Source organism: Ranitomeya variabilis, chromosome 3, assembly GCF_051348905.1.
Source record: "Ranitomeya variabilis isolate aRanVar5 chromosome 3, aRanVar5.hap1, whole genome shotgun sequence".
Classification (NCBI taxonomy): domain Eukaryota; kingdom Metazoa; phylum Chordata; class Amphibia; order Anura; family Dendrobatidae; genus Ranitomeya; species Ranitomeya variabilis.
Genome location: NC_135234.1, coordinates 106,066,491 through 106,091,591, shown reverse-complemented (window position 1 = coordinate 106,091,591; position 25,101 = coordinate 106,066,491). Strand labels below are relative to the sequence as shown.

The window sequence follows — 25,101 nt, the reverse complement described above, 5'->3', positions numbered from 1 at the left end:
AGGTAGAATAAATGTGTATGTCAGGACTCTGAACGTTTTTTACCTTTTGTGCATTACTGCCCTTTTTCAAGATGGCGTCTTTGGTCTCGTGCACTGTGTCTCCTGCTATAAAACTCCACCCCAGCCTTCAGTCTGTGCTAGAGTATTCTGCCTTGCATCCAGCTCCTGACCTCTGATTACTCCCTGGCTATACACCTGCTCCTGTGAACCTGTGTGGTGATCCTGCTACTCTGCTCTGAGTTCCTGCTGCATACACAAGTTTCCAGTAATCCTCCTTCTGCTGTTCGTGTTTACTCTATCTGCATTTGCTGGTCATGTAAGCTGTTGCTGCTTTGCAATAACCTGAGACTATTAACCAGGCCTCCCTGCTTGAGCTAAGATATGATTTGAACTGCCTAATAAGCATATCTATCTGTGCCTGGACTAAGACAAGGATTTATTCGTGTCAAGTATCCTCAAGAATAACTGTGCTTCATAGACTTTCTGCTTCATTGCATTTTCCTCTGAAGTTTCCTATAGACTGCTAAGCTGCGTTTATTATTTGCACCAAGTGTTGTGGACTTGAGTTTCTCTCTGCACCTGTTTGAATCACCGTGTGAGAATATAAACTTTACCACTTAAAAAAACTGTGTCCTGTAGTTGTCTTGTTCCACGCAAAGAGTCTCCTGAGTTATCCCCTATAATTATTACAGTGTACACATAGAATGTGTGTATATATATATATATATATATATATATGGACCCGTAGAAGCGCTACTGTTCAGCGCGAAACGGCTGTTGTCCCGTCCTGCACACTCCTTACCTTTCAGACTCCCCCGTGCCGTGAAGATTTATCCTTACATGCCGCAATAAAGAGAACACTTTGACCACGGTGCCGGTGAGTGCTGCGTTTATCATATATATATATATATATTTTTTTTTTGTTTTTTTTTAGCGCTAGATAGCAGAAAAGCCGGTGATTCAATTGCCGGCTTTTCCTATCTCCCTCACAAACCCGACAAGATATGAGACATGGTTTACATGCAGTAAACCATCTCATATCCCTTCTTTTATTACATATTCCTCTTTACTAATGTAAGAAGTGTCTTTGTGTCAAATTTTGTGGCTCTAGCTATTAATTTAAAGGGTTAAATCCCGGAAGAAATTGGCATGGGCTCCCGCGCAATTTTCTCCGCCAGAGTGGTAAAGCCAGTGACTGAGGGCAGATATTAATAGCCTAGAGAGGGACCATGGTTATTGCCCCCCCCCCCCCCCCTTCGGCTAAAAACATCTGCCCCCAGCCACTCCAGAAAAGGCACATCTGCAAGATGCGCCTATTCTGGCACTTAGCCTCTCTCTTCCCACTCCCGTGTAGCGGTGGGATATGGGGTAATGAAGGGTTAATGTCACCTTGCTATTGTAAGGTGACATTAAGCCAGGTTAATAATGAAGAGGCGTCAATTATGACACCTATCCATTATTAATCCAATAGTACGAAATGGTTAATAAAACACACACACATTATTAAAAAGTATTTTAACGAAATAAAGACACATGGTGTTGTAATATTTTATTATACTCTTAATCCACCTGAAGACCCTTGTCACCTGAAATAAAGTGGAAAAAAACAAACAATATTCCATACCTTCCGTCGTTCAGTCTTGTCCCATGCTGTAAATCCATCTGAAGGGGTTAAATCATTTTACACCCAGGAGCTCTGCTAATGCAGCTGTGCTCCTGACTGTAAAACTTGGTGAATGAATGGAATGCAGGGGAATGTACTGTAGTTACCTCGAGTCGCGGTGATGCGCCCTCTGCTGGATGTCCTCACATGAACTCGAGCGTGAGAAAATAAAAATATTCTGAAAAGTTCCCAGGCTCGAGTTCATATGAGTTCATCCAGCAGAGGGCGCATCACCGCAACTCGAGTTAACTACAGTACATTCCCCTGCATTCCATTCATTCACCAAGTTTTACAGTCAGGAGCACAGCTGCATTAGCAGAGCTCCTGGGTGTAAAATGATTTAACCCCTTCAGATGGATTTACAGCGTGGGACAAGACTGAACGACGGAAGGTATGGAATATTGTTGTTTGTTTTTTTTTAAAGGGAACCTGTCACCCCCAAAATGGCTGGTGAGGTAAGCTCACCGGCATCAGGGGCTTATCTACAGCATTCTGTAATGCTGTAGATAAGCCCCCGATGTTACCTGAAAGAGGAGAAAAAGACATTAGATTATACTCACCCAGGTGCGGTCTGGTCAAATGGGTGTCTCCGGTCCGCTCCGGCGCCTCCCATCTTCATTCCATGACGTCCTCTTCGGGTCTTTACGCCGCGGCTCCGGCGCAGGCGTACTTTGTCTGCCCTGTTCATGGCAGAGCAAAGTACTGCAGTGCGCGGGCGCCGGGCCTCTCTGACCTTTCCGGCGCCTGCGCACTGCAGTACTTTGCTCTGCCCTCAACAGGGCAGACAAAGTACGCCTGCGCCGGAGCCGCGGTGTAAAGACCCGAAGAGGACGTCATGGAATGAAGATGGGAGGCGCCGGAGCGGACCGGACCGGAGACACCCATCCGACCTGACCGCACCGGGACGGCCCCTGGGTGAGTATAATCTAACGTCTTTTTCTCCTCTTTCAGGTAGCATCGGGGGCTTATCTACAGCATTACAGAATGCTGTAGATAAGCCCCTGATGCCGGTGAGCTTACCTCACCAGCCATTTTGGGGGTGGCAGGTTCCCTTTAACTTTATTTCAGGTGACAAGGGTCTTTAGGTGGATTAAGAGTATAATAAAATATTACAACACCATGTGTCTTTATTTCATTAAAATACTTTTTAATAATGTGTGTGTTTTATTAACCATTTCGTACTATTGGATTAATAATGGATAGGTGTCATAATTGACGCCTCTCCATTATTAACCTGGCTTAATGTCACCTTACAATAGCAAGGTGACATTAACCCTTCATTACCCCATATCCCACTGCTACATGGGAGTGGGAAGAGAGCGGCCAAGTGCCAGAATAGGCGCATCTTACAGATGTGCCTTTTCTGGGGTGGGTGGGGGCAGATGTTTTTAGCCAGGGGGGTCCTATAACCATGGTCCCCCTCTAGGCTATTAATATCTGCCCTCAGTCACTGGCTTTCCCACTCTGGCAGAGAAAATTGCACGGGAGCCCACGCCAGTTTATTCCGCGATTTAACCCTTTATTTTAATAGCTAGAGCCACAAACTTTACACAGAGACACTTCTTACATTAGTAAAGAGGAATATGTAATAAAAGAAGGGATATGAGATGGTTTACTGTATGTAAACCATGTCTCATATCCTGTCGGGTTTGTGAAGGAGATAGGAAAAGCTAGCAATTGAATTGCTGGCTTTTCTGCTATCTAGTGCTGAATTAAATTATATGTGTGTATCACTGATATAGATAGATAGATAGATAGATAGATAGATAGATAGATAGATAGATAGATAGATGACTGTGTATATGTTTTTAAGAATATTTGAGCCGATGGATCCATGATATGTCCATATATATATACATACATATATGCCTGCGAGAAAAAAAAAAAAAAATCGCCGTACGGAAGCCATACGGATAAATTTGTGCGTAAAAATCGCATCCTCGCATTGAATACGGAACAGTGTTTTGGGACAATTACTGCATATTACGGCCGTAAAATATGGACCGTATTTCCCTACGCTGCGTGTGACGCCGGCCTTACCCCCAGCATACAAGGTAACTGATCTCATTAATGATGCAAGGGTCAGGAGGAGTCATTTTGAGCACAGGGGTCTACATATATACAGGGTGTGCAGAGGTTTTACTTCTATATAAGCTATTCTGTGATTTTCTTCTTCTCCAGTACGTTGTTGCCTGTGTCATTGGTCAACTCCATACAGGGGAAGTACGCGCCTCCAGGGAAATCTCTGGTACAGCCCAGATGAAGTATAAGGGTACCTGCCCACGATCCGGAATAGCAGTGTTTTGGACGCAGCTCACCTATGCGGCATTCTAGGCTACAAGCACAGTGGATGTGTTTTATAGAAGTCCCATTCCCCCTACGCTTCTATTAGACGCTGCGTAAACTCAGCCACGGTGTATGTTTACAAGCCGCAGCACATCAATTATCTGCAGCGGAGTCGCTAGTCTCACTCATAGCCATTCATTAGGTGCGGTAAATCCGCACGGTTCACTGAACACATGCGGATTTACTTCTGTGATTAGATCGCAGCGTTTTGGATGCAGTGAAAATATGCTGCTATATCCTGATCATGGGCACATAGCCTAACAAAAGATAAACGTTACAAGCGAATATCTCTGCATCTTTCTCTCTAAATAATATCTCCATCTTTTTTGGCCCATCAGGGGCGCCTCTCCCGTGCACAGGGGCGTTGGTGCAGTGCTCTCTAAACATGACTACTTATCTCTGGGCAGTCCGAAATCAGACACATCCAATGGCCATCTCCTCCGACTATCAGTTCTCCAGGCCCCCACAGACACACATTAGTGTCAGTCGAATCCATCATTATCAGCTGAGGTTAGTCAGTGTATGGGGGGCTTTAAAGGGAATTTGTCACCCCCCAAAACCGATGATGAGGTAAGGCTACGTTCACATTTGCGTTGTGCGCCGCAGTGTCGGCGACGCAACGCACAACGCAAACAAAAACGCAACAAAACGCACGCTAAAACGCTGCGTTTTGCGACGCATGCGTCCTTTTTGGCCGAAAGTTGGACGCAAAAAAAATGCAACTTGCTGCGTTTGCTGCGCCCAAAAAAACGCATGCGTCGCAAAACGCAGCACAACGCATGTCCATGCGCCCCCATGTTAAATATAGGGGCGCATGACGCATGCGGCGACGCTGCGGCGCACGACGCTGCGGCACCGAACGCTAATGTGAACGTAGACTTAGCTCACCGTCATCAGGGGCTTATCTACAGCATTCTGTAATGCTGTAGATAAGCCCCCGCTGTGGTCCGGTCCGATGGGTGTCTCAGGTCCGGTACAGGGCCTCCCATCTTTATTCCATGACGTCCTCTTCTGGTCTTCACGCCGCGGCTCCTGCGCAGGCGTACTTAGTCTGTCCTGTTGAGGGCAGAGCAAAGTACTGCAGTGTGCAGGCGCCGGGAAAGGTCAGAGAGGCCCAGCAGAATGCTGTAGATAAGCCCCTGATGACGGTGAGCTTACCTCACCATCGATTTTGGGGGGTTACAGGTTCCCTTTAAGGTGTCAGAAACAATCACATGCAGACATGGGATCAGATCGGCATCCGTTTGCACAAACCCACAGAGGGAGTGGGCTGTAATTTCACAGGACCGTAGTTGTGTGATTACTGGCCGACCGCACGTGCAATCAGACATTCAGACACATAAGATGATGTGAGACGCGTCAGGAGACCGTGGACGGGACATAAAATACAGCCTAAGGCCACGTGCACATGGTCAGTATGTGTAAGCTAACACCAGGAGTGGGTGATACATGCAGAAGTGGTGCATGTGTCTCTATTATACTTCTCCTCTGATTGTTCCACTTCTGCTTTGGGCTTACAGATACTGATGTAAAATACTGACCGTGTGCACGTGGCCTAACACTGAGGAATAACCGGCCGGCACAGATAAGGAGAGATGAGGCGGACACTCACTATGACCTGCAGCACCGGCTTGGACGAGGCATCGCCTTGTAAGATGGCCTGGAAGAGAAGAGACAGGGTAACAGCCGGTACAATACATATAGCACCCGCCACGTGATCCCCGGCTGTAGCGATGGCCGTGCGCAGCACTCACCGCTATTGCGCCCTCACTAAGCTGTGGAAGCGCCATCCTGACCCCGCACCGGTCTCAGCCGCTAACTACGCGCGTAGTTCGCCTCACTTTTCCGGCGCCAAATCTCACGTTCAGCTTGACAGTGACGTAGCATCGGAAGTATGGAGACTGTTTCCGCCATCTTTGTCTTGGGCAGAATCAGATTTCCCTACAGTGCCTTGTACATGGGCATGCGCTGTGCACTAGGCATCCAGCTCTGACTTGCCCACAGTAATGATGGCGGCACAGGAATAACCGGAGCTGTTCACCTACCGCTCTGTACTGGGCAGAAGACTGCGCGCCAAATGTACCACGTGACACGAGCTACAAAGGAGCGAGACCGAGGCGGCTGCGCTGTGGTAGGGGCCGGCACCGGCAGGGAGAGGTGGCCGGGCTTGTAGTGAGGGCGCCTCACCGGCCTGGAGTAATGGCAGGGGGCCCTGTGAGCAGTCTGGGGCTGGTGTCACCCGCCTCAGCACAGTGTGCAGGTTACTTTTCTCACCAGCTCTGCTTGCTGTGACTGAGTAGCTGCGTTTCTCGGGCTAAGATGCTGCTGGGCAAATCCTTACAATAACTTGGCATAATGTGGGTGATGGCTGCTCAGTTTGGTGCGGATTTTGCTGCTGCAGAAACTCCACAGTGGATATGTCCTGCGTGGAGGGGCCCTCAGACTACACTGTGGCTTATCTGGGCATATGATGTTGACCTATCACATATGATATTGATGGCGGGCAGACCCCTGGCCCTCACCCATCGGCTCCTATTCTGATAAAGGGCAGCTGTCAGGAGAGCCTGGCGGTGACTCTCCGCCTGGCAGTACAATGGCAACACTTAGGCTACTTTCACACACAGCATATTTGCTGCGTATTTTTACGCGCGCGTATTTTGCTGCTGCTTTACCTGCGTTTTTTTACGCAGGCAAAAAAACGCAGCTGCTTTCACACACAGCGTTTTTTGCTGCGTTTTTTGCAGCTGCGTTTTTTTCAGCATTGTGTACTGAAAATAAAGTTTGTTTGAAAAAAAAAAAAGGGGAAAAAAAAAGAGTCATTGAGGTCATTTCCTGTCTTTATGACTCAGAATACAATACACACTGGAGTTAACATCATGTCGATTCTGCCAGCTGCAATGGCCTTGAGCCAAAGACGCCTCAGCAAGCGGAACAGACATCAGCTGGGGTTTACTAACCCCACTGTCACTAACCCCAGGTTACTAGGGCAGGCGTCAGTCAGACGCCCCCCCTCGTAACCCTGTACGGTAAGGGTATGTTCACACGATCCTGATTTCAATCCTTTTTTTTCAGGACAAAAACCGCAGCTCTTGGCAGAAAACGCAGGTGCGTTTTTGGTGCGTTTTTGATGCGGTTTTTAGTGCGGTTTTTTATGCAGTTTTCTCTGCAGATTGTCTGTGTTTGACACAAATAAAGCTTTAACTGCAGTGGGGGAAAAAAAAAAGAAATGATGTCATTTCCTTGTCCAACCCTTTTCTTCTTCCATCCTTCATTTTGGGACTAAACACCAAAATGAGTGGACGTGTTTTGAATGACAGCGCTCCGCAGAGTGCTGAGCGTAGGCCAGATCACAGCCCGCGGATCCAGCTCTATCCAGCTATTTAAGTCTACGTTCACATTTGCGGTCTGCGCCGCAGCGTCGGGCGCCGCATGCGTCATGCGCCCCTATATTTAACATGGGGGCGCATGGACATGCGTCGCACTTGCGTTTTGCGCCGCATGCGTCACTGCAGCGCACGCATCCGGCCGCAGAGGACGCAGCAAGTTGCATTTTTGCTGCGTCCAAAATCAATCAAAAAAAGGACGCATGCGGCGCACAACGCAAATGTGAACATAGCCTAAGTGCCACGTATTTAAGTGCCACGTATTTAAGTGCCACGTATTTAAGTGCCACGTATTTAAGTGCCACGTATTTAAGTGCCACGTATTTCAGTGCCACGTATTTCAGTGCCACGTATTTCAGTGCCACGTGCCACGTATTTAAGTGTCACGTGCCACGTATTTAAGTGCCACGTATTTCAGTGCCACGTATTTCAGTGCCACGTATTTCAGTGCCACGTATTTCAGTGCCACGTATTTCAGTGCCACGTGCCACGTATTTCAGTGCCACGTGCCACGTATTTCAGTGCCACGTGCCACGTATTTAAGTGCCACGTTTCACGTATTTCAGTGCCACGTATTTCAGTGCCACGTATTTCAGTGCCACGTATTTCAGTGCCACGTATCAGTGCCACGTATTTCAGTGCCACGTGCCACGTATTTCAGTGCCACGTGCCACGTATTTAAGTGCCACGTATCACGTATTTCAGTGCCACGTATTTCAGTGCCACGTATCAAAGTGCCACGTGCCACGTATCAAAGTGCCACGTATCAAAGTGCCACGTGCCACATATTTCAGTGCCACGTATCAAAGTGCCACGTGCCACGTATCAAAGTGCCACGTATCAAAGTGCCACGTATCAAAGTGCCACGTGCCACATATTTCAGTGCCACATATTTCAGTGCCACGTGCCACGTATCAAAGTGCCACGTATCAAAGTGACTGAGCGCCGGCCCTAAACTGAAAGTGAAAGCAGAGCGGTGACGTCACCGCTGTGCTGTTAAGGCCGGCGCTCAGTCAGTGTCAGGAAGCAGACGCTGGGGGACGCGCAGGTGAGTATGTACTGTTTGTTTTTTTTACTTTTACGCTGGTAACCAGGGTAAACATCGGGTTACTAAGCGCGGCCCTGCGCTTAGTAACCCGATGTTTACCCTGGTTACCCGGGGGCCTCGGCATCGTTGGTCGCTGGAGAGCGGTCTGTGTGACAGCTCTCCAGCGATCAAACAGCGACGCTGCAGCGATCGGCATCGTTGTCTCTATCGCTGCAGCGTCGCTACACACGCTACACACACACACACACACACACACACACACACACACACACACACACTCCATGCTGCTTCACTGGGGGGCGGAGCTTCCCTCTTCCTGTCCGACGTCACGTCCGGTCCTGGGTGTCAACCCCTCCGTACAAAGACGCCGACACCCAGGACAAAGGCGCTGTGTGTGCACGTTAATATGGGGCCCTAGGGGGATACGCAGACACGCCGCTGCGTAAAGAATTGACATGTCAATTCTTTTTACGCCGGCGTGTTTGCAGACAAAAGCGCCGCGTTTTTTTGCGGTGTGTCTGAACGGCAAAGTGAATTTCTCATTCACTTTGCCGGCAGACGAAAATGACATTGCGCATTTTTGAAAAGCGCCCGCAAAATAGCGCTCAAAAATGCGCTATGTCTGAAAGTAGCCTTAGGCTGCGCTGTTTCAGAAGAAAGCCTGGCTTAACACGGTTGTCTGGTCTAAAATGACAAGTTTGCAGTCATAATTCTGTTTGTATAGTGCGGACTTAATCTGCGGCACTTTACAATTAAGCGGAGACATGTACAAAGATATCACAAAGTTCACCAGTCACAGGAGGAGTGCAGGCCCTGCTCACAAGCTTACTGTCTAAGGAAATGGAGGGACACAATAGTTAAGTGTTTATGTACGATACAGGCATCATTACCATAAATAAGGGTTTTCATATACCATGTTCCTGGTCATCAGTCAGTCTAAATGCATGTACTGGGTGCAAGGAAGTGGACACCATGGTTGTGGAGTTGGAGCCCATTTTGGTGGTGTTGAAGGTGGTGTCATGGAAATTGAGGAGTTGGAGGTTTGGCTTACGGACTCCACAGCCCTGGTAGACACTGATAAGATGGAGCAGGTTCTCAGCAAAATTTAGAAAGGGGAAGGTTAGGTTATTTAGTTGTTGGGATAGCCCTGTCTAAAGAGATGGGCTCTGTATTAGTCTAGTGCAGCATAAGAGAAGTCTTGGAGGTGTGAGGTTCGTACCGTGCAGGCTGCTGGTCTTAGATCAGTTGCACGGATAAGCTGATGGACAAAGATGAGGGAGATATATGGTGCTGCAGAAATGTGGAGGGCCTTGCGAGTTAGAGGTTTGTATTGTATTCTGTAACGGTTGGGTAACCAGTACAATGATTGGCACAGGGTGGAGGCATCAGTCTAGCGGCTGGACAGAAATACGACCTTGGCTGCCACATTCAGGACAGATTGGAGAGAAAGTTTGTTTAGAGGGAGACTGATTAGTAGAGTTGCATTAAGGTACCGTCACATTAACCCCTTCACCCCCAAGGGTGGTTTGCACGTTAATGACCAGGCCAATTTTTACAATTCTGACCACTGTCCCTTTATGAGGTTATAACTCTGGAACGCTTCAACGGATCTTGGCGATTCTGACATTTTCTCGTGACATATTGTACTTCATGATAGTGGTAAAATTTCTTCGATATAAGTTGCGTTTATTTGTGAAAAAAACGAATATTTGGCGAAAATTTTGAAAATTTCGCAATTTTCCAACTTTTAATTTTTATGCCCTTAAATCACAGACATATGTCACGCAAAATACTTAATAAGTAACATTTCCCACATGTCTACTTTACATCAGCACAATTTTGGAACCAAAATTTTTTTTTGTGACGGAGTTATAAGGGTTAAAAGTTGACCAGCAATTTCTCATTTTTACAACACCATTTTTTTTAGGGACCACATCTCATTTGAAGTCATTTTGAGGGTTCTATATGATAGAAAATACCCAAGTGTGACACCATTCTAAAAACTGCACCCCTCAAGGTACTCAAAACCACTTTCAAGAAGTTTATTAACCCTTCAGGTGTTTCACAGGAATTTTTGGAATGTTTAAATAAAAATGAACATTTAACTTTTTTTCACACAAAATTTATTTCAGATCCAATTTGTTTTATTTTACCAAGGGTAACAGGAGAAAATAGACCCCAAAATTTGTTGTACAATTTGTCCTGAGTATGCTGATACCCCATATGTGGGGGTAATCTACTGTTTGGGCGCATGGCAGAGCTCGGAAGGAAAGGAGCGCCATTTGACTTTTCAATGCAAAATTGACTGGAATTGAGATGGGACGCCATGTTGCATTTGGAGAGCCCCTGATGTGCCTAAACATTGAAACCCCCCACAAGTGACACCATTTTGGAAAGTAGACCCCCTAAGGAACTTATCTAGATGTGTGGTGAGCACTTTGACCCAACAAGTGCTTCACAGAAGTTTATAATGCAGAGCGGTAAAAATAAAAAATCATATTTTTTCACAAAAATGATCTTTTCGCCCCCAATTTTTTATTTTCCCAAGGGTAAGAGAAGAAATTGGACCCCAAAAATTGTTGTGCAATTTGTCCTGAGTACGCTGATACCCCATATGTGGGTGTAAACCATTGTTTGGGCGCAGGGCAGAGCTCGGAAGGGAAGGAGCGCCATTTGACTTTTCAATGCAAAATTGACTGGAATTGAGATGGGACGTCATGTTGCGTTTGGAGAGCTCCTGATGTGCCTAAACATTGAAACCCCCCACAAGTGACACCATTTTGGAAAGTAGACCCCCTAAGGAACTTATCTAGATGTGTGGTGAGCACTTTGACCCACCAAGTGCTTCACAGAAGTTTATAATGCAGAGCCGTAAAAATAAAAAATCATATTTTTTCACAAAAATTATCTTTTCGCCCCCAATTTTTTATTTTCCCAAGGGTAAGAGAAGAAATTGGACCCCAAAAAATGTTGTGCAATTTGTCCTGAGTACGCTGATACCCCATATGTGGGTGTAAACCATTGTTTGGGCGCATGGCAGAGCTTGGAAGGGAAGGAGCGCCATTTGACTTTTCAATGCAAAATTGACTGGAATTGAGATGGGACGCCATGTTGCGTTTGGAGAGCCCCTGATGTGCCTAAACATTGAAACCCCCCACAAGTGACACCATTTTGGAAAGTAGACCCCCTAAGGAACTTATCTAGATGTGTTTTGAGAGCTTTGAACCCCCAAGTGTTTCACTACAGATTATAACGCAGAGCCGTGAAAATATATATATTTTTTTTTTCACAAAAATGATTTTTTAGCCCCCAGCTTTGTATTTTTACAAGGGTAACAGAATAAATTAGACCCCAAAATTTGTTGTCCAATTTGTCCTGAGTACGCTGATACCCCATATGTGGGGGGGAACCACTGTTTGGGCGCATGACAGAGCTCGGAAGGGAAGGAGCGCCATTTGGAATGCAGACTTAAATGGATTGGTCTGCAGCCGTCACGTTGCATTTGCAGAGCCCCTGATGTACCCAAACAGTACAAACCCCCCACAAGTGACCCCATATTGGAAACTAGTCCTCCCAAGGAACTTATCTAGATGTGTTGTGAGAACTTTGAACCCCCAAGTGTTTCACTACACTTTATAACGCAAAGCCGTGAAAATAAAAATTCTTTTTTTTTTTTTCACAAAAATGATTTTTAGCCCCCAGTTTTGTATTTTCACAAGGGTAACAGGATAAATTAGACCCCAAAAGTTGTTGTCCAATTTGTCCTGAGTACGCTGATGCCCCATATGTGGGGGGGGAACCACTGTTTGGGCGCATGACAGAGCTCAGAAGGGAAGGAGCGCCATTTGGAATGCAGACTTAAATGGATTGGTCAGCAGCCGTCACGTTGCATTTGCAGAGCCCCTGATGTACCCAAACAGTACAAACCCCCCACAAGTGACCCCATATTGGAAACTAGACCTCCCAAGGAACTTATCTAGATGGGGGTTCAAAGTTCTCACAACACAAGTGTTTCACTACAGTTTATAACGCAGAGCCGTGAAAATAAAACATCTTTTTTTTTCTCACAAAAACGATTTTTAGCCCCCCAAATTTTTAATTTTCCCAAGGATAACAAGAGAACTTGGACCCCAGAAGTTGTTGTTCAATTTGTCCCGAGTACGCTGATAACCCATATGTTGGGGTAAACCCCTTTTTGGGCGCACGGGAGAGCTCGGAAGGGAAGGAGCACTGTTTTCCTTTTTCAACGCAGAATTGGCTGGAATTGAGATTGGACGACATGTCGCGTTTGGAGAGCCCCTGATGTGCCTGGACAGTGGAAACTCCCCAATTCTACCTGAAACCCTAACCCAAACACACCCCTAACCCTAATCCCAACGGTAACCCTAACCACACCCCTAGCCCTGACACACCCATAATTCTAATCCCAACCCTAATCCAAACCGTAAATGTAATTCAAACCCTAACCCTAACTTTAGCCCCAACCCTAACTTTAGCCCCAACCTTAACCCTAACTTTACCTCCAACCCTAGCCCTAACCCTAACTTTAGCCCCAACCCGAACCCTAGCCCTAACCCTAACTCTAACCCTAACCCTAGCCCTAATGGGAAAATGGAAATAAATACATTTTTTAAATTTTATTATTTTTCCCTAACTAAGGGGGTGATGAAGGAGGGTTTGATTTACTTTTATAGCATTTTTTATATCGGATTTTTATGATTGGCAGCTGTCACACACTAAAAGACGCTTTTTATAGCAAAAAAGTTTTTGCGTCTCCACATTTTGAGACCTATAATTTTTCCACATTTTGCTCCACAGAGTCATGTGAGGTCTTGTTTTTGACGTTTTTATTGGTAACATTTTCGGACACGTGACCGTTTTTGATCACTTTTTATTCCGATTTTTGTGAGGCAGAATGACCAAAAACCTGCTATTCATGAATTTCTTTTGGGAGAGGCGTTTATACCGTTCCGCGTTTGGTAAAATTGATAAAGCAGTTTTATTCTTCAGGTCAGTACGATTACAGCGATATCTCATTTATATCATTTTTTTATGTTTTGGCGCTTTTATACGATAAAAACTATTTTATAGAGAAAATAATTATTTTAGTATCGCTTTATTCTCAGGACTATAACTTTTTTATTTTTTTGCTGATGATGCTGTATGGCGGCTTGTTTTTTGCGGGACAAGATGACGTTTTCAGCGGTACCATGATTATTTATATCAGTCTTTTTGATCGCGTGTTATTCCACTTTTTGTTCGGCGGTATGGTAATAAAGCGTTGTTTTTTGCCTCGTTTTTTTTTTTTTCTTACGGTGTTTACTGAAGGGGTTAACTAGTGGGGCAGTTTTATAGGTTGGGTCGTTACGGACGCGGCGATACTAAATATGTGTACTTTTATTGTTTTGTTTTTTTTATTTAGATAAAGAAATGTATTTATGGGAATAATATATATTTTTTTATTATTATTTATTTAGGAATTTTATTTTTTTTTTTTTACACATGTGGAAAAATTTTTTTTTTACTTTGTCCCAGGGGGGGACATCACAGATCGATGATCTGATAGTGTGCACAGCACTCTGTCAGATCACCGATCTCACTTACATCAGTGCAGGCTTACCAGCGTCTGCTCTGAGCAGGCACTCGGTAAGCCACCTTTCTCCCTGCAGGACCCGGATGCCGCGGCCATCTTGGATCCGGGACCTGCAGGGAGGAAGGAGGTAGGAGACCCTCAGAGCAACACGATCACATCGTGTTGCTCCGGGGGTCTCAGGGAAGCCCGCAGGGAGCCCCCTCCCTGCGCGATGCTTCCCTATACCGCCGGTACACTGCGATCATGTTTGATCGCGGTGTGCCGGGGGTTAATGTGCCGGGGGCGGTCCGTGACCGCTCCTGGCACATAGTGCCGGATGTCAGCTGCGATAGGCAGCTGACACCCGGCCGCGATCGGCCGCGCTCCCCCCGTGAGCGCGGCTGATCGCGTATGACGTACTATCCCGTCACCCGGAATTAAGTCCCAGGTCACCTTGACGGGATAGTACGTCATACGGGATTAAGGGGTTAAGCAACAACCACAACGTGGATTTCATCACCCAGGTATCATTGTAATCAGTATAACGGCGCCGACCTGACACTGTCTGTAGGTTACTGTGCACAATCCTGCTGACAGGTTGCCTTTAACAAAGAAAGAAAGAAGGTTGTGGTCAGAGAGCGGGAGAGGAGAATTGGTAAAGTTGTACACTGAGCAGAGTCAGAGATGACTAGGTCCAAATTATTCCCGCCTTCATGTATAGGAGAGTTAGTAAGCTGTGCGAGGCCAAAAGAGGAGGTTAGAGAAGGAAGTTAGGTGGAAGATGTCGAGTGCAGGTCATCAATGGGGATGTTGAAGTCCTCTGTGATGAGTGTGAATGTCACTGGATAGAAAGTGGGGAAGCCAGGTGGCAAAGTGATGAGGAATTGGTTGGTTTTGTCTGGAGGGAAATACACAATCGCCACTGGCAAGGAGAAGGGTTTGAAGCGTCTGATGGTGTGGACTTCAGTGGAAGGAAGCATAAGCAAAGGGATAACCTAGAAAGCATATTATGATGAAAGGAGCAGACCAACACCTCCACCTTGTCTGCTTGCAGAGAATTGTAGTCTACAAAACGAGAGAGCAGCAGCTGCGGTGGTGTTAGACTGCTGGATCCAGTTCTCAGTGAGAGCCAGAAGGTTAAAGGGAACCTATCAGCAGGATTGTGCATAGTAACCTACACACTGTCAGGTCGGTGACGGTTTACTGATTACAATATACAAAAAAAGGTTGCACTCTATCGTGCCAAAGCATGTCTAATATGAAATACATGAAATATGAATAGCAAAATGGCTTTTCAACATTAGGAAAAATATTTATGAGACGCTTTGCACAAAATCTGTCCAGATAGTGTGAGCCCATCAACCATTGTCAAGGTGGCCTCATTAATCTGATGTTAGCTTACTGACTGATCACTCCTCCCTTCACCATGTGGTTTTTAATTACATCTAATCACACTTGGTTCCGGACAACCCATATATGTAGGCTTTACTGAGAGATGTGTCCACATTCACCCATGCATTCAGACATTAGCCTTAGGTAAGTGTTCACGTTTGGACAGGGAGGTCAGGGACCCATCAGATTGATGAGGCCACCTTGACAATGGTTGATGGGCTCACACTATTTGACCAAATTTTGTGCAAAGCGTCTCATAAATATTTTTCCTAATGTTCAAAAGCCATTTTGCTATTCATATTTCATGTATTTCATATTAGACATGCTTTGGCACAATAGAGTGCAACCTTTTTTTTTGTATATTGTATATGGAGGTAGCTGCTCCTTGTATGCACCTACTCACACTAGTTTGGATGTGCCAGTTGTTTTATTGTCATCACATCGGTTTACTGATTACAGTGATACCTTGGTTGATAAAATTCGTCTTGTGGTTGTTATTTAATATCACTTTTTAGTTAATGATATGCTCGTGGCCTGTAGGGGGGGGGGTCTTTATATGGTGCTGTGATTAGGTATTCATAATGCAGACTGTTGATAGGTCACTGATCCCTCACTGACCCGACCCCTAGTTTGCAGAAGGAATATCTGTACATACTTTAAAAAAAAAAAAAAACCTTCTGCAGGCAGGTGCCAGCCGCCACCTGCTCTGTGGCATAATCGCATGTTTCATGTCCCAATAATACATGTTCTTGATGTTATTCAGCTAGAAAAAAATAAAAAATCAATTTGAAAATGGCGCCCGCCGTGCCTGCGCAGTAGCAGCTATCGGTGTGTATAGTTGTGATCTCATAGCTGATAGTGTATGCGCGGCCCCACCATCTGTGTGTGGTGGCTCTTGAAGCAAAGACTCCAGCAGCAGTCCACTCCTTGTGAATCTCCCTCAAATTTTTGAATGGCCTTTTCCTAACAATCCTTTCAAGGCTGCTTGTGCACCTTTTCTACCACAGTTTTTCCTTCCACTCAACTTTCCATTAATACGCTTGAATACAGCACTCTGAACAGCCAGATTCTTTAGCAATGACCTTTTGTGGAGTGTCAATGACTGCCTTGTGGACATCTGTCAAGTCAGCATGATTGTCGAGCCTACTGAAACAGAATAAGGGACCTTTTTATACTTTTAGGAAGCCTTTGTTAAATATTGTAATTTACTGAGATAATGAATTTTTAGTTTTCATTGGCTGTAAGCCATAATCATCCAACATTAACAGAAATAAACACTTGAAATAGATCACTTTGTCTGTAATGACTCTATATGAGTCATTGGAACTGAAACAATATAACTTTTTGATGATATTCTAATTTTGTGAGAAGCCCTTGTATATTATTAGTAAGCTGCTAATCAGTGCTGGGGACGTGGTTGGACAATGAGGCTCCCAGGAGCTCATCCAGCAGTGATAAAAACACAATCTACTTCTGGTAAAACACTTAAGGTACCTTCACACTAAACGACTTTGCAATGATAACGATAGCGATCCGTGACGTTGCAGCGTCCTGGATAGCGATATCGTTGTGTTTGACACGCAGCAGCGATCAGGATCCTGCTGTGATATCGCTGGTCATTGCTGAAAGTCCAGAACTTTATTTGGTCGTCAGATCGGCGTGTATCGTTGTGTTTAACAGCAAAAGCAACGATGCCAGCAATGTTTTACAATGGTAACCAGGGTAAATATCGGGTTACTAAGTGCAGGGCCGCGCTTAGTAACCCGATATTTACCCTGGTTACCATTGTAAAAGTAAAAAAAAACCACTACATACTCACCTTCTGATGTCTGTCACGTCCTCCGGCGTCCGCGCTGCTGCTCAGAGCTTCCTGCACTGACTGTGTCAGTGCCGGCCGTAAGGCAAAGCACAGCGGTGACGTCACCGCTCTGCTTTAGGGCCGGCGCTCACACAGTGCAGGGAAGCGGACGCCGGGGGACGCGACAGACACGGCAATGTAAGTATGTAGTGTTTGGTTTTTTTTACATTTACACTGGTAACCAGGGTAAACATCGGGTTTCTAAGCGCGGCCCTGCGCTTAGTAACCCGATGTTTACCCTGGTTACCAAGGGGACTTCGGCATAGTTGGTCGCTGGAGAGCTGTCTGTGTGACAGCTCTCCAGCGACCACACAGCGACGCTGCAGCGATCGGCATCGTTGTCGATATCGCTGCAGCGTCGCTTAGTGTGAAGGTACCTTTACTCTATTGAAAAAACAGCACACAGCCTAATAAGTGACTGCTGAAATCAGTGTTCCTACCTCCTAGTGTCTCCAGTAGGTATGCTGACAGTTTCCACACGTATCGGAGACACTTAAACACGTAGACCCATTCAAATGAATGAGTCTGCACATGTCAGTGTGTTTCTGTAGACCGTGTCCGTGGGCAAAACACGCTGACATGTCTGTTTTTTGTTAGCAGTACGGGCCCCAAAGCGTCTCGCACAGTGATGATACACAGATGTCATCAGTGTGACATGTACCGGTACCTGGGAAAAAGCGGTACAGTTGGCGCTGTTCCCAGGAATCGGGTCATGAAGGCAGCAGTTATCATTGTCACCTGGTCTCCCTGTGGTCACTGCGACCAGGCAACATTGATGGGAGTTGTATTTAGTATCTGCTGTGTACATCGTGTGTAAAATAAATAATTTTAAAAAATTGGCATTGGCTCCATCATAATTTTCATAACCAACAGAGGAAAAAGCCAACCAGTGGGGGCTAGTGTTAATAATCTGGGAAAGGGTATAATATCCCTAAGGTTCCCAGGATATTAATAACAGCGCACAGCTTTTTCCTTGGCATTTACTGGTTATGTCTGCTGCTTAGGCTTCTTTCACATTTCCGTCGGTACGGGGCCGTCACAAACAGTCGGCCCGACGTACCGACGGACGTTGTGCACAATTGTGCACAACGTGGGCAGCGGATGCAGTCTTACGATGCATCCGCTGCCCATTGTGAGTTCAGGGGAGGAGGGGGCGGAGTTCCGGCCGCGCATGCGTGGTCGGAACTGGCGGATTCGACGGACGAAAAACGTTACACTGAACGTTTTTTCGTCTCGACGGACCGCAAAAACACGACGCATCCGTCGCACGACAGATGCGACGTGTGTCCATCCGTCGCAATCCGTCGTTAGTTCAAGTCAATGGCAAAAAAACGGATCTTGCGGGCACATTTGCAAGATCCGTTTTTTTGCCATAACCACGGATTGCGACGGCACCCAGAAGACGGAAATGTGAAAGAAGCCTTAGCCTTGCTTTTCCCATTTGCTCTGGTGCGGTGGCAAGTGGGGTAATAGGATTGGGGTTTATGTCAGCTGTTTTATGGCTGCTCACATCAAGCCCGGGAGTTAGTAATGGAGAGTCGTCTATAAGACACTCCCATTACTAACCCCATAGTCATATTGTAAAAAATACACCGCAAGAATAAAGTCCTTTAATTGAAAGAAAGACACAATCGATTATTTGAGATAAACTCTCCTCACCCTCTTTTTCCTATTTTTTGCTGTAAAAATTACAATAGCAAAACACCATATTCCTCACCTGTCCGACGACAATCCATTTGTCCCATGAAGAACTCCAGCTCTGCTACATCTGGCTTCATGCGACGGCTCAGCCATGAATTCAGGAGACACTGAACTGAGCTTGGGAGGCAGCTTCAGTGACGAGCGGTAACGTCAGAGGTTACTGCCAGTCACGGCCAGCTGTTCCCATGCTCAGCTCAGTGTGAGCCAGGGGATGAGCTGCGGTAACTTTCATTGCGCCACCTCTAGCACCATGAGAATAGGCATCTTTTCTGCAGTCTCCATCCCTCCTTCCGGCTGCTGCTCGGCGTACTTCTGCTATAATTGATGTGGGTGACTCCTTCTGTGTCATCCACATAGCAGGGCGACATCTCGTCCCTTGGCAGAGATATTGGTGGCTCGCGCCTGCGCACTATGCTCTACCTGCAACATGGCAGAACATAGTGCTCAGGCGCGAGATTTCGCCCTCTTATGTGGATGACAGGCGTCATCCATGTCAATTACAGCCTGAGGACAGCAAGAAGCAGCCGGGAGGAGGGATGGAGACTGCAGAAACCACGCATATCAGAATGGACCGACAGGATTAACATACAGCCAGGGAGAACTTCTAGAACGTCACTGCATAGGAACGCAGCTACGTGTGATCCCGGAGCTGTGGCAGCTTAGATCTGGCAGAGTCCTCCATCACTGTGTATACAGGGCTAAACAAGCACTGAGTATACAGGAATAGGAAGCACTGCCGGTGCTTCGTTAACCATACAGAGGGTCATGTGATTGCTGTGTCTATCAGCGAAAAAAGAACGTGTCAATGACATAAAAATGAATCTCCATATATGATGAAAAAATGACACAGAAATTACTTGAATGTCGGAATGTGAAATAATTGTACCGTTGTAAACTGCTTAAGCATGAAAAATCCCAAAAATGGAGCAAATATAAAGATGAATATGATGCAAACACAAAATAGGCACCAATAGGCATTTTTCACCTATTGTGTCCCCCCACTTCACCCCTAATGTCACTGTTTAAATTGTCTCAACTCGTACCGATTTTATTGTTTGTACATGTCCCCGCTTAATTGTAAAGTGCTGTGGAATATGTTGGCGCTATATAAATAAAAATTATTATTATAGGCACAGAACACTAAAAATGACATAAATAAATGGGGCAAATGCAATTGAATTGGTCCTTTGGTGTAATGAGCCACTTATGAGGGAGCGGGCTTACGGACCTGTCTCTGCACCCCTGGCTATACTTTTTATATCCAAGGACTGACTAGTGTGAGGTCACTGACGTTTTACGTTTTCAGAGATCACAGTGTTGAAGGAAGTGGTGTTCAGAACATCATACTAGTCCTGAGAACATTGTGTTCTATCATTCTATGAGAAGAGAGCGGAAAGCTGAATGATCCGGATTGAACGGCAGAACGCGCCTTGTCGTGTGGCAACGTCGAGCGCTGATTAGCTTCAGGGGGAAAGCAGGCTAAATATTATCTGTCAGGCAAATTGTGCTCCATCGGTACTATTGTCCTCCCCCGGCAAGACTTGATCATTAATGAAAGGGGAATCGGAATATCATGGCTGAAAGGTGACAGCAGAGAGGGCAGTGATTTAATTACCATAATACCAATCTCTAGTTTTTGAAAATGGATTCCCAATGTAAAGAAGCACTCCCATCTATATTTGTTATTCCATGTATGTAGTGTGTATTAATATACTTGCCTAGCGCCGCTCTCTCCAGTGTCCAGCCTGGTTTATCTCCTCCGTGACGTCACTGTAGACTCTCAGGGTCACACGCTGCGCTCTGGCTTTTGAATTGTACAGCGGCGACTGGTGGAAATGTTAATGCACACACTACATACATGCATATATACACAGATCTTATAGAAAACACTTAGATGGGAGTGCTTCTATAAGTAATACACTAACCTTGTGGGATTAATGGACATCGCTGTGCTCCATTCACTTTGTTCTTTGTGTGCAGCTCTGAATTACTTGGTATTGCTGATGGAGCTCCCTGCTGTGGACTGGCAAACCTATGCACGTCGCAAGTGGTTGCAGCTATCGACACAAGAAAAAGGATCGTTTTCTCCAGGATCAGATCTCCGAGAAAGCTTTGGTGCTTGTTGGTCACTTCTGCAGTAAGTAGCAATCTATAGTACCTATGTACGGGTGACACACTCGGTAGCATGTAAAAAATCCAGTTTAATAAAAAGCATTTATTAAAATATCTTTGAAAGCAATTGGCCATGCACGGGATTACTGTTACACATGTTGAACCATTTAGAAAACCAGGTATTATATCTATTTTAGGGAAATTTGAGTAGTATGGGGGAATCCTCATGTCTTAACCAGAATGGAGATTATTACAAAGAACGTCCCTCGCTTTGGAGGAACCTTCCTGTTCTGTATTGCACTTGGCCCATATTGGTTTGAATAGGCATTGTCTTATGCTTAAAGCGTTCCTATCCTTTCCCTGTAGAAAAACATGCTGACGGAATGTCGATACGAAGCAACCAGCTTAAAAAAGAGTAAATGGCATGTTATAAAGCATGAGAATCAGTTTCCATGCACCTAAAACAGTTTTAAACTTGTTGTTGGAGTTGCAGCAGGCTGCGATTGGCATCGAGACTCGGCAATGCAAGCCTATGGGTGCGAGAAAAATCGCACAGCCATGCGAGTGCTGTTCGATTTATTTTTTACCCACTGATGTCCTTTGAAAAGCCGGTAATTCATCTGCCATGTACAGAAAAATCAAAGCATGACCGGATAGAATAGATATATACACATAGAATACATAGATATATAGATGTCCGTGACACATACATATATCTAATATAGAATTGCCTAGAATACTACTTCCTGCAATTTGTGCCAACTTCTGTGGCTTTGTCCGGAGCTAATGTCCGGAGATAAGTGACGTCACCAGTGTCCTACACCCAGGCAGAGCACAGGGGCCCCAGGCAGCATATGGGGCCCCAGGCAGAGCACAGTGGCCCCAGGCAGAGCACAGTGGCCCCAGGCAGAGCACAGGGGCCCCAGGCAGCATATGGGGCCCCAGGCAGAGCACAGTGGTCCCAGGCAGAGCACAGGGGCCCCAGGCAGCCTATGCGGCCCCAGGCAGAGCACAGTGGCCCCAGGCAGAGCACAGGGGCCCCAGGCAGCATATGGGGCCCCAGGCAGAGCACAGGGGGCCCAGGCAGAACATGGGGCCCCAGGCAGAGCACAGGGGCCCCAGGCAGAGCACAGGGGCCCCAGGCAGCATATGGGGCCCCAAGCAGAGCACAGGGGCCCCAGGCAGAGCACAGGGGCCCCAGGCAGCATATGGGGCCCCAGGCAGAGCACAGGGGCCCCAGGCAGAGCACAGGGGCCCCAGGCAGAGCACAGGGGCCCCAGGCAGAACATGGGGCCCCAGGCAGAGCACAGGGGCCCCAGGCAGAGCACAGGGCACAGGGGCCCCAGGCAGCATATGGGGCCCCAGGCAGAGCACAGGGGCCCCAGGCAGCATATGGGGCCCCAGGCAGAGCACAGTGGCCCCAGGCAGCATATGGGGCCCCAGGCAGAGCACAGTGGCCCCAGGCAGAGCACAGGGGCCCCAGGCAGCATATGGGGCCCCAGGCAGAGCACAGTGGTCCCAGGCAGAGCACAGGGGCCCCAGGCAGCTTATGGGGCCCCAGGCAGAGCACAGTGGCCCCAGGCAGAACATGGGGCCCCAGGCAGAGCACAGGGGCCCCAGGCAGAACATGGGGCCCCAGGCAGCATATGGGGCCCCAGGCAGAGCACAGTGGCCCCAGGCACACCAAATCGGAGGCCGAGGGGCCCCGCCCACCAAATTGGAGGCCGAGGGTCCCCGCCCACCAAATCGGAGGCCGAGGGGCCCCGCCCACCAAATCGGAGGCCGAGGGGCCCCGCCCACCAAATCGGAGGCCGAGGGTCCACACCATCCAAATCGGAGGCCAAGGGGCCCCGCCCACCAAATCGGAGGCCGACGGGCCCCGCCCACCAAAGCGGAGGCCGAGGGTCCCCGCCCACCAAATCGGAGGCCGAGGGTCCCCGCCCACCAAATCGGAGGCCGAGGGGCCCCGCCCACCAAATCGGAGGCCGAGGGGCCCCGCCCACCAAATCGGAGGCCGAGGGGCCCCGCCCACCAAATCGGAGGCCGAGGGGCCCCGCCCACCAAATCGGAGGCCGAGGGTCCCCGCCCACCAAATCGGAGGCAGAGAGTCCCCGCCCACCAAATCGGAGGATAAGGGGCCCCGTCAACCAAATCGGAGGCCGAGGGGCCCCGCCCACCAAATCGGAGGCCGAGGGGCCCCGCCCACCAAATCGGAGGCCGAGGGGCCCCGCCCACCAAATCGGAGGCCGAGGGGCCCCGCCCACCAAATCGGAGGCCGAGGGGCCCCGCCCACCAAATCGGAGGATAAGGGGCCCCGCCCACCAAATCGGAGGCCGAGGGGCCCCGCCCACCAAATCGGAGGCCGAGGGTCCCCGCCCACCAAATCGGAGGCCGAGGGTCCCCGCCCACCAAATCGGAGGCCGAGGGTCCCCGCCCACCAAATCGGAGGCCGAGGGGCCCCGCCCACCAAATCGAAGGCCGAGGGGCCCCGCCCACCAAAGCGGAGGCCGAGGGTCCCCGCACACCAAATCGGAGGCCGAGGGACCCCGCCCACCAAAGCGGAGGCCGAGGGGCCCCGCCCACCAAATCGGAGGCCGAGGGGCCCCGCCCACCAAATCGGAGGCCGAGGGGCCCCGCCCACCAAATCGGAGGCCGAGGGGCCCCGCCCACCAAATCGGAGGCCGAGGGGCCCCGCCCACCAAATCGGAGGCCGAGGGGCCCCGCCCACCAAATCGGAGGCCGAGGGTCCCCGCCCACCAAATCGGAGGCCGAGGGTCCCCGCCCACCAAATCGGAGGCCGAGGGTCCCCGCCCACCAAATCGGAGGCCGAGGGTCCCCGCCCACCAAATCGGAGGCCGAGGGTCCCCGCCCACCAAATCGGAGGCCGAGGGGCCCCGCCCACCAAATCGGAGGCCGAGGGGCCCCGCCCACCAAATCAAAGGCCGAGGGGCCCCGCCCACCAAATCGGAGGCCGAGGGGCCCCGCCCACCAAATCGGAGGCCGAGGGGCCCCGCCCACCAAATCGGAGGCCGAGGGGCCCCGCCCACCAAATCGGAGGCCGAGGGGCCCCGCCCACCAAATCGGAGGCCGAGGGGCCCCGCCCACCAAATCGGAGGCCGAGGGGCCCCGCCCACCAAATCGGAGGCCGAGGGGCCCCGCCCACCAAATCGGAGGCCGAGGGGCCCCGCCCACCAAATCGGAGGCCGAGGGGCCCCGCCCACCAAATCGGAGGCCGAGGGGCCCCGCCCACCAAATCGGAGGCCGAGGGGCCCCGCCCACCAAATCGGAGGCCGAGGGGCCCCGCCCACCAAAGCGGAGGCCGAGGGGCCCCGCCCACCAAAGCGGAGGCCGAGGGGCCCCGCCAACCAAAGCGGAGGCCGAGGGGCCCGGCCCCGCCCACCAAAGCGGAGGCCGAGGGGCCCCGCCCACCACATCGGAGGCCGAGGGGCCCCGCCCACCAAATCGGAGGCCGAGGGGCCCCACCCACCAAATCGGAGGCCGAGGGTCCCCACCCACCAAATCGGAGGCCGAGGGTCCCCGCCCACCAAATTGGAGGCCGAGGGTCCCCGCCCACCAAATTGGAGGCCGAGGGTCCCCGCCCACCAAATTGGAGGCCGAGGGTCCCCGCCCACCAAATTGGAGGCCGAGGGTCCCCGCCCACCAAATTGGAGGCCGAGGGTCCCCGCCCACCAAATCGGAGGCCGAGGGTCCCCGCCCACCAAATCGGAGGACGAGGGGCCCCACCTGTGAAAATTTTACTGTGAAAATACCTGATGGGCACACAAGTATGCGCCAGTATGGGTACTAAGAGCTTTTCCACATAATGAAATATTTTAAAATGTCATAGAACATACCAATATACATAGTTATTGATACATATTATTTATTATTTACATTATTGTTCTTAAGCAAAGAACCGTTGTTGTGGCATTTGCCACAACACGCAAAGTTGTTGTCTGATGTCTTTCATCACTCCCCTCATAAGCATGTTCATGGATCCTGTGTAACTGTACCTTAAATAACAAG

The 25,101-nt window shown here is 48.7% G+C and overlaps 2 protein-coding genes across 5 annotated transcripts in view; one reads left to right on the top strand and one right to left on the bottom strand.

The window, feature by feature from the left end:
- Positions 1–6,046, bottom strand: part of RPA1 (replication protein A1) — a 92,163-nt gene extending 86,117 nt beyond the window's left edge. Inside the window, exons 1-2 of the mRNA XM_077294480.1 lie at positions 5,764–6,046; positions 5,622–5,669 (exon numbers count right to left, since the gene is read on the bottom strand). Coding sequence (XP_077150595.1) covers positions 5,622–5,669; positions 5,764–5,799 — 84 coding nt within the window. The 5' untranslated portion in view covers positions 5,800–6,046. The remainder of the gene's footprint in view (positions 1–5,621; positions 5,670–5,763) is intronic.
- The window catches only part of SMYD4 (SET and MYND domain containing 4), a 35,393-nt gene continuing 16,286 nt past the window's right edge, over positions 5,995–25,101 (top strand). Inside the window, exons 1-2 of one of the 4 annotated variants that reach the window (XM_077294477.1) lie at positions 5,995–6,140; positions 20,944–21,100. In XM_077294477.1, the coding sequence (XP_077150592.1) occupies positions 20,967–21,100 (134 nt within the window). In that variant the 5' untranslated portion in view covers positions 5,995–6,140; positions 20,944–20,966. The other 3 variants (XM_077294479.1, XM_077294476.1, XM_077294478.1) reach the window with 3 other exon arrangements.